Here is a 9,803-nt window from a genome sequence, read left to right on the forward strand (position 1 = left end):
TTTTTTTAAATTTCCTAATGGTTCTGAATGGTAATTCAGGATTAAGGGCTGCTTTGGAACAGGCATTGCTTGTGGCTCAGGAGATGCCTGAGCTGCCAGCTGCTGGGGACCGACCAGGAAGATGTTTTGGAGAGTGCTGGGATTTGCTTTCCGTACTTTTGTTTTTTTTCCACTTTGGCCACCACCATGATGTTGAGCCTCAGGTTTGATTGACTGTAGCTATTTTTGTTTGTATTGTTTCACTGTCTTTATTTGTTTGTAGCTGAGGTAGACAAACTTTAGCTTTATATGACACTTGAATTTAACATTGGCTTGGAAGTACAAAATTGTCATCAAGTTTGTAATGTAGTTCAGAATTTTTCTTTATATATTTACATAGTTTTTCATGGAAAGGATTATTCAAGACAAGTAAAAAAATATGTAGCCTCTAAGCACCACAGTGCGCTCAATCTTTCTGCTCAGTGCATTGCTGTTGTTGTGCCTTGGAAGAAGTCAGACCAAGTTCACTCAGTGTTATGCACGAAAAACACTTTTAAAATTAAGTGATTAAATAATTTCACTTGGATCTCTGGTGTATTTTCCTGTCTAAAAGAAAGCCGTTCTTATTTGAGCAGGGAGTAGAAAAACAAAGGAAAAAATCCTTTACCATGACCTTACAAATACAGACATTTCAAGATCATTGACATAATCCTGTAGCATAAATCCTTTTAAAATACTGTAATCAACAGAATGGGAACACTTTTATTGCTGATTGTTTCTGAAGAACATTAGTGGGGGTGATTAGAGCCCCAGGTAGCTTGGGCTGATCCTGCTGCTAGTGTGGTAAAGCTGCAGTTGGAAAGCTTGTGGTCACTGATGTCTGCGATCACAGTACTCCTAGATAGCATGAATATTGCTATTAGAACCTTGTAAAACTGTGTCACCAGAATGGGAGTAGGAGGAAGTGAGAAGAAACCAAAACAATGAGGCCTGCTCAGGTAACTCTAGCTGTTGAAAGGCTTGGAAGCACCGATACGCTGGGTGACATCTGAGCAGCCGTCATTTTATTGGCTCTTGGCCTCTAGCAAACATGAGAAAGTTTGGGTTAGTCAAGTCTGGTCTGCTGGCTTTTGGGGGTATGTGGCAAGGAGTTGGGTGGCCTCTGTGGGGAGGGAGTAGGGGCTGTGATGGATGTGCTGGGCACAGCTGCTTCTAGCCCACTCCATAACAGCCACCACAGGACACAGCTGGGCTCAGCAGTGAGATGATGACACCTCAGGGAAAACATATTTAGGAGGATACAGAGCTCTGCACAAGTGCGAGGAGCGAGGTAAAGTGTGGGAAACAGCCCTGTAACATTTACTTAGTGGGTTCTCTTGAAAAACATGTATCCCATCCTAAAATATCAGATCTGAATGTAACAGATGATCTTCGTGTGAGCTTAAAACACTGTGGCTATTTCAATTAGTCAAATATGCAGCTTTTCTCAGTACTTCAGTATTTGAGTTGGAAAATGTTGCTGTGCTATACGCTATGTATGGGATAGTACTTCTCAATTGGAAGATGAACACCAAGCATGAAGGGTTTCTGTGAGATGTTTTGGACAACTCAAGATATATACCTGTTAGTTGTCTTTTTTGGCTAGCGACTCTAGAATGTGCAGATCCTACAGAAAATCTTGGTAGAAGCCAGACATGCATCTGCTACGTTGACATTCTTATACTTAGCACCCCTCATAAAATAGCCATCTAGCTTTCTATAGTGGGAGTAACAGGATGATCCACATAGTTTCCCATCGCTACTTTCACAGAAACTGAATGATGTTTTGGTGATGTAGTGCACAGACACAGCACGCAAAGGCTTAAATCAAGAAATAAGAACTTACGGTGCTGGGAAGATTTTCTTTTTGTGCTGTTTATTCTCCACTGTTCCCTTCATGTGCAGATACTGAAGAAATCACTGAGTACAGACCTTAGTTGAGGTAATCGGTGCTCCTCAGGACCAGTAGATGTATAATCCAGAGGAACTAGTTTAAATACATCAGGGTTTTTTTTTGTTTGTTTGTTTTGTTTTTTTTTATATCTGTCTATTAAAAGATAATACAACACATGGCAACTGTTTGTAGCTTCACCATCCTTGCAGAAATCTGGATTTATAAAATGATGAGTGGATTGCAATTATCCATAAATATTTTATTTTCATGTCTGAGAGTTATAACTCTATTCTGGTGGCTTTTCTTCTTACGGAAAGAAAAACAAAAGGTACTGTCTTTAGGCTAACACTGAAAGACCACAAATAGGGTACTTTTGAATATCAAAAGCAAAGAATGTGTAAAACTTGGTTTAGCATAGTCATTCAAAGCTGCATAATTTTAAGATGAGCAGGAGTGCATTTTCTTTCTGGTTGGTTTGAGTGGAGAAAACATAAGAAATGAAGTGAGGACTTGTTCAAACAAAACTATTATTTTTGCATATGCTAATGATGATTATTATTTTTCTTTTTTCCAACAAGAGGAAAAACTGAAAAATTATAGTCCAGCAATTAGTGATCACTTATCGTCTAGAAAGCAGTGTTGAGTTTGCTGGCTATTCAAGCCTTTGCATTTCATGTTCTGCTATCCCATGTGCCAGGAGTCAAGGCCTTCTCTTTCAAAAAGTGTATGCACACTTCAGATGATGAGAAACTTCTTGAACTACTTAGCAGTAGTTGTTAACTCTGCTAGACCAGGTAGTTAAGCTAACCTGCATAGGAAGAGAACTGACTGCTTTCAGCATGAATTTCATTGCAGTAGGACTGGCTGAGGTATTTGGGGTGATAGTGAACACATGATTTTTCTCAGCAGCATCTGTTTGGGGTAGAGAAGAGTGAACAAGTATTAATACTTGGGATGGTGTTGAAAGACATGAGAGGCACTGGGTTTTACCTGCCCTGAAGTTTAAGAGGATGTACCACAACTGCTGCGGGCTCATACATCACTCAGGCATGTGTAATGAAGATGACAGAGTCTGCACATTTCAGTATAGGGGCGTGTATTCCTCATCAGCCTGATTGTTGTGTGACCCAACCTAATGTCTCTATGTGAGGTCCTGTTAAAATGCTGTTTTCTTCAGTGCTAGCTTGGATACAAACATACTGCCCACTATTGCATAGTCCAGATATGCCTTGTTACAGTTTGGATGCATTTGCATATAAACATAAAGCATTTATTTCTGTTTTATACTTCAGGCAACAAGAGCTTCTTTGACTCACCATTGTAACAGTCTGGGGGACTCCTTGGGCAAGGAAAATGATATTGCTCTGATTATTGATGGCCATACACTGAAGTATGCCCTTTCATTTGAAGTCAGGCAGAGCTTTCTGGACTTGGCACTCTCCTGTAAAGCAGTCATTTGTTGCAGGTAAGAAATTCTGGAATTTATTTTAACAGTAACAGAATGGGCACGAAGCTTTATGAAATTTCACCTTGTACGTTAGCTTTCCTTTCATACTTAGAGTATACTATTCAAGAAGTAAGCTGTGGTCATGAGCCACTTGATAAAGTAATTGATTTCTCTGCTGTGGAACTGTTGAGAAGCTGGGGCCGTGGTGGGAGAAGCAAAGGAGAGCTATGGAGAAGTATTACTCGTATATTGCAGCCAGCTCTGTGAAAGCATTCGTAAGACTGACCAACAGGCCAACAGGGTTGAAGATTTGAATTCTTCCTGGCCTTCTACAGGATCCTCTGTGGTGCAGCAGCCCTGTACACCTTTGTGATGAGAATTCAATCAGCTGCACCACTTATTCCAACAGATCACAAAAATTTGACTGTTTGTAGTTGAAGCCATACTGCCAATCCCATGTCATCACTGCTGCAGAAAAAGTGAAATAGGAGCCTGAAGCAAGAAGACTTTATACTTGTGTAGCAGGAAGGTTGTGTTATTTTGAACTTTGAAAGGAGATCATGCTCCAATAAGTGTAGGTGACTGTCAGCCTAGACAGCAGTTCTGTCAAAGATGTTGGGATCCTGATGGGGACAAACTGACCACGAGCAAACAATGTACCCCAGCAGCAGAAAAAGGCTAGCAGGATCCTGAGTGGTAGCAGAAAGCATTGTCAGCAGGTTGAGGAGGTGGTGCTTCTGTTCTACTCAGCACTAATGAGGATACATCTGGAGTGCTGCTTCCAGTTCTGGAACCCCAGTACAAGAACAAAATGGATTTACCAGAGACAGGCTGATATAAGACCTCAAAGATGACTGAGTGGATTGAATGACTGGAACATCTTTTATATGAGGAGAGGCTGTGAGGACTGGAACTGTTCAGGCTAGAGATGAGAAGTCTTAGGGGTTATCTTGTCAATTGGTATAAACATCTCTTGGGAGGGAATGAAGATGAGGTGGACAGGCTCTTTTGTAACAGTGCCTAGTGACAAGACAGGAGGCAAGAAAAAAAAGTATAACATCTGAAATTTTAGCTGAATACAGGAATACAGTATTTTACTGTATGAGTGTCAAACAAAGGAATGAGTTTCCTGGAGAGGTTATGGAGTCTCTGATGTTAGACATGGAAAACTCACCAAGATGCATTCCTGAACAACCTATTATACCAGATCGTGCTTAAGAAGGGCAAGTGAATAAGATGATTTCAAGCTGTGCTTATCCTATGATTCTGTGACTGCATGAAAATGTTGTTGTATGGGATCTTTTTTGTTTTCTCCAGTCAATGTTCTTAGCCCTTCTCCAAAGCTCTCTTCTGAATGGTTGCCAACTATAATGACTTTTAATTCCAGCTCAGTCCCTTTTAACAGTTTTTTAGCTCTTGCTGTTTGATTACTTTTTCAAGGGAGCATCGCATGAGGTATTGATGAGTCTCATTTTTGCAACTGTTTCACAGGACTGAATAAATGTGTGGTTTACAAGGTGGAGCTTATATAATTGCAGTAATTGTCTCTTGAATACAACAGGTCCAGTTCTTTTTGGAATCCAAGATAACAGTGGAATTATTGAATCCACCATACAGTTCTTATGCCACTCTTACCCGCCATGGAAGTATGTGCTTGTACACAGAACTAGTCTGTGTAGGTCTGTGTTACTGCCTTTGTGATCAGTTCCCTTGGGCTTACAAAGCATCAACTGCTCAGGAAGTAAATGGAAGCCATGCTGTCCACTAATGCTGTTTTCTAGGGAAGGAGATTGACAACCAAAGTCGTTATTCTCATCATCTATCTGTATGCTTTGGTACAGATCATTCTGAAGCAGATTGTTAGTTTATTCCTTAGGGATTCAGTGAGCTCTGTCAAGGATCTATGTAGTTGAAAAAAATAATAGACTGCAATTTTACTGCAATTTTTAAAATTTGTAGTTCATTTTATATATATAAATATATATAATCTGTTTGTAAAACAGAAATGTAATGTTAGGCATAACATTTTTTTTTCTTTTACTTTTTCATAACCAAGCCAACAGCAGTTTTAATTACTAATGAATTAGAAAATTGAGGAACAATGCAGGAAAACCATACTGTAAAGTGTAAATCAAAGGGAAAAGATGATGTAATTTCTTAGGCTTAAAAAGAGGAATAAAAATAACAGGGTTTTGAATCCCCAGGGAAAAAAAGGAATGCCTTTAATAGCCTTTAAGTCTTTACAGGAAACTTTTTCATTTACTTGCCAGGTGCTTGATACTGAAAGAGGAAAACATTTTTTTCTACTCTGGGCTGCTTTAATAGTACTTTGTGTGTAAAATAAGACAGTGCATTTAAACTTCAACAGGAAAAAGTTTTAAAATGTAATTGGCACAGCAAGAGGAAATTTCAAATTAAACAGAGTTAGTCTTCAAACAAAAATGTTAATTGAGAGGGGGATCTGGGTCTTTAAACTTGGTGGTATGATGTTTTGGGCACTTTAGGAGGAGTGGTGTTGCTATTCTCAACATAGCATAAATTTGTGGGACTTAATATTTCATAAACTTACTATAAGATTTTTCATTCCCTCTGGGTGTTTCAGCTGCATTTGCCATTCAAGGATTTTTTTTTTTTAATATACTTAATATATACTGTATGTTCATTTGCTGGGCTTTAGGCATAAACTGTAGTTGAACTTGATTCTCAGGAGTAATCTCTGAAAATGAAACTGTAGTAAGCCTGGCCCCATTTTGCATTTAGAGGGAGAGATGGTATCTTCTGCTGGGGTTAAGTCTTCCACTGTTGCATAGTCTCTTAACAGACCACTGGCACAGGAGGAAAATATACCCCTTGGGAGAGTGGTGAAGCTTGAAAAATCAAACCAAACAGTTCTTTAAGAAAAAGCCTTGTTTGTTGAAAGTTCTTCCAGAGACTGACAGATCTTATCTTCCTTTATACTGACTGGGATATTGGTATGCAACTGGTCCAAAGCGAGCAAAAGTTACTGCTCAGTAAAAATAAATGTTGCTTGGGAAGCAGTTCAATTCCAGACTTCATTTGTGAGACCTGAGCTGTTGCTCATCTGTCTATGGAGTTCACATGTTCCTAAAAAGTGTTTTAATTTTTTTATGCGAGTAGCAAAATGTGTTAAATGGTTAAATGAGGGTGTTTCTTTTTGGTAACAAAAGGATATTTTATCACTTATCTAGTGTTTGTGCCTCTTAGAGAAGGTTAGTTTGTACAGCAGATCACTCTTTGTGTTTGAATATGAACGCAAAAAAAGAAAGATGCAGCTTTCATGTGACTACAGCATAATTAACTCCTTACTGAAGAGCCTGCCATGATTTAAAATCATCAGTGTTTCTTGAATGAAACAAAGATCTCCAGAAAGATGGGTGGCACAAGGCTGGGACAACATCTCTCATTGGGCTCCCTTAGGGTGTTTCTTGTGTTGGTTGTATTGCTGGCCACCTCTGCAATACATCTTGAAGTAGTGGCACTGGGCTGCTGTTTAAGCAGTGTATTAATTTTATTGTAGAATCATTTAAGTTGGGGAGGACCTTTAAAGGTCATCTGCTCCAACTCCTCTGCACTGAACAGGGACACCTACAGCTCCATCAGGTGCTCAGAGCCCTGTCCAGCCTGACCTTGAGTGTCTCCAAGGAAGGGGCATCCATCATCTCTCTGGGCAGCCTGTGCCACTGCTTTTCAACATATATTTCTACAGACCAAAAATGTTGAACTGAGCTTTTGCACCTAGACCCTGCAGCCTTTTTCAGCACTGAGCAATGGCCTCATTTGAAGAGGGCTTGGGTAGGTGTGGCAAATGAAACCAAGAGCTCCACCTCATGTCTGATTTAAAATCTACTGTTCTGAACTTCTTTATTCACAAATGAGGAACATCAGCTGGCATGCTGTGGAATTGTAGGGATTGTAATCACTCACCTCACAAATCCATTCGAAATGATACAACAGCAGAAGCCAGTCAAAAATTTATTAAGCTGTTTCATTGCAGGTTTTGAGAACTTGCCTATACAGGACAGTTCTGTTGTGCTGTCATATCTCTTCACTGAAATATAGTGAAGTATTTTCTTCTTAAAGAGAATAAAGTTAGTTTGACTACCCTTTTCTTTTCCTGCATTTGTTGCATAAGAGCCATTTGTACTAGAATGCCACCAGCCCTTAAATCCCGTACTTACCTGTTTCTGCTTTTCTTGTTGGACTGATGGAAATTAGTGTAGCTGTGAGGAATTGTGAAGCTATCGTGACTTCATCACACTGATATACATAAGTCGCAATATCTTGATTTTGGGTTTTGGCTCTTACAAACAGTTAACCTCAAGAGGAACAGAAATAAATGTTTCAGTAGCTATATAATCTGTCAGCTCTTCAGCCTTGCAATTAACTGGTGTCCTGTTCTGCAGAGACCCATGAAATGGCATTACAGTATAAAGAGGAATTGAGGAAATAGAACAACAGTGATTTCTGTGCATTATCTGCTGTTTCCACAGTGCCATTTGCTCTTTTGTGATTACTACAGCATGATTTTGCTGGCTTTTAGCTTAGATAGTTGTTGGTCGCCTAGCCTCACCGACCAACCTTGTCAGGATATGTAGCGTAAACTCTTGTTTTCTGTACCTTGAGAAATAGTGAAGCTGTAGTGATGGTAATTAAAAGCCAAGGGATAAAGTAAACAAAGTGAGAAAATGCATGTTCTTTAAAGAAAATAACCCTCTCTGACCACCTGATTGTTTTCACTTTTTTTGCTGTTTCAAGCAGAAGTACGCACATGAGTGTTCAGGGTGGGGAGAGGACATGAGCCCAGTAACACTGCTCTGAGAAAAGATGGTAAATATTCCAAAATGAGTATGCCCTTTGGTTAAAGCACGTCTATTAGAGTGCTGAAAGGGAGGAGGTTTTAATGAACAGAAAGCAGATGACAGGGGAAGAAAAAAGCAGCCTGTGAAGAGTACCTGTTGCTAATTGTTAATGTCACTTTGTCAGCTAGGTAATGAGAAGACAGATGAGGAGACAAGAGAAGTTGTCTCAGCATGTGAGTTGTAAGGCCAGAGGTTGCATGCTTCTAGTCTTCCATCCTCGTTCTGAGGAGACATCAATAATATAGCTCACAAAATGAACATCTGGAATACCTCTTAAATATTTATGCCCATAAGTCTCATTGTTGCTGGGGTTAGTACCTGACAAAGTGATTATTCTGTGCTGTAATTCAGAATGTATGTATTTATTAAATCAAAAAACTGTCTTGTTGACTTGCATTAGAAAAGAGCCCTATTCTTGTGGCAGAAAATTATAACGCAGTTTTGATTAGAAATATGCAAACTGTTTCTAACATTAATTGGTCCCAAAGAAAATTATGGATGTATTGCATTTTCCTGTATATACATCTGATGTTTTCCCTCATCTCTCACCTACTGAATTATCAATGCTTGTTCTCTTGTTCTATTTCTGACAACTCATGACAGCATGGCATTCATCTCATAGCTTTGAAAACCATGAGGGAAAAACCATTCTGGCAGCTTTAATTTTTACAGGTAATGGAAGTGGGAAGAAGGTTTGAGGTTGCACCATGATGTTGTGCTCTCTGCACTCCAGAATAAACACGCCTCACAGATAATTAGAAATGATTGTCTAAAATGTCCAGTATATATCTAGGCATGTGTAAAGAAATCTCAGGACTTAATTATGACTTTTCTTGAAAACTTATTGGCTGCTTTGCAAGAGCTTTGCAAACTTGCAAAATGCCACCATATCTGTGTTGGAAAGCCAGTATGGCCAAGCTTCAGGAGGAGGCTGGTCTTGCTCGTGAGTTTGGGGAATTATCTTGCCCTCTGAGAGGCACGGTGAGCTTCTGCTGAATGTCCTGGCTTCTGTTCGTTCTTGTTCATCAAATTCCTGCTATATGGCCAAGCATTTCCTTTGCTTAATTCTATACCATTGTTACAACCGTGTCTATGTTAAGAATACTTCCCCTCGCCCCCCTTTATTTTTGGTGTTCGAGATGAGGAATTAATTCAGACAAAGTAATCTGTAAGTTGAGCTGCTCTTTATTTTCCAGCAGTAGTCACAATTTGGCAAAATGCTTGCCTTTTTGTGTTATTCATGAAAAGTAGTGGTAGAATATATTTGTATTAGTTTTGGAACTTCTGTGTTTTGATTCATATCAAGTACTTGACTAAGAGTTTGATTTGTTTTCGTATGGGATGACCAGTTGAATGATTTCTCTGGTCGTAAGTATGGTTATGAATGAATCATTTGTTCCTGAAACACTCTGCTACATTCACCCAAACTTCCTATGCCTGTAACCTTGCTAGCATCCTTGCAAGCAGGTTCACTATCAGCATGATTTTGAAAAACTTGGAGGAAAGGCATGAATACAGCTAAAAGCCACTGACTTTCTTGTTTGGAAACAGTTTTATTGGTGGT

General features: G+C 39.3%; 1 protein-coding gene across 1 annotated transcript in view; it reads left to right on the top strand.

Annotated features, from left to right (window-relative positions):
- ATP8A2 (ATPase phospholipid transporting 8A2) overlaps positions 1-9,803 on the top strand; it is a 108,175-nt gene that overhangs the window by 5,155 nt on the left and 93,217 nt on the right. Inside the window, exon 4 of the mRNA XM_031552093.1 lies at positions 3,205-3,377. Coding sequence (XP_031407953.1) covers positions 3,205-3,377 — 173 coding nt within the window. The remainder of the gene's footprint in view (positions 1-3,204; positions 3,378-9,803) is intronic.

Source organism: Meleagris gallopavo, chromosome 1 (genome assembly GCF_000146605.3).
Source record: "Meleagris gallopavo isolate NT-WF06-2002-E0010 breed Aviagen turkey brand Nicholas breeding stock chromosome 1, Turkey_5.1, whole genome shotgun sequence".
Lineage (NCBI taxonomy): Eukaryota > Metazoa > Chordata > Aves > Galliformes > Phasianidae > Meleagris > Meleagris gallopavo.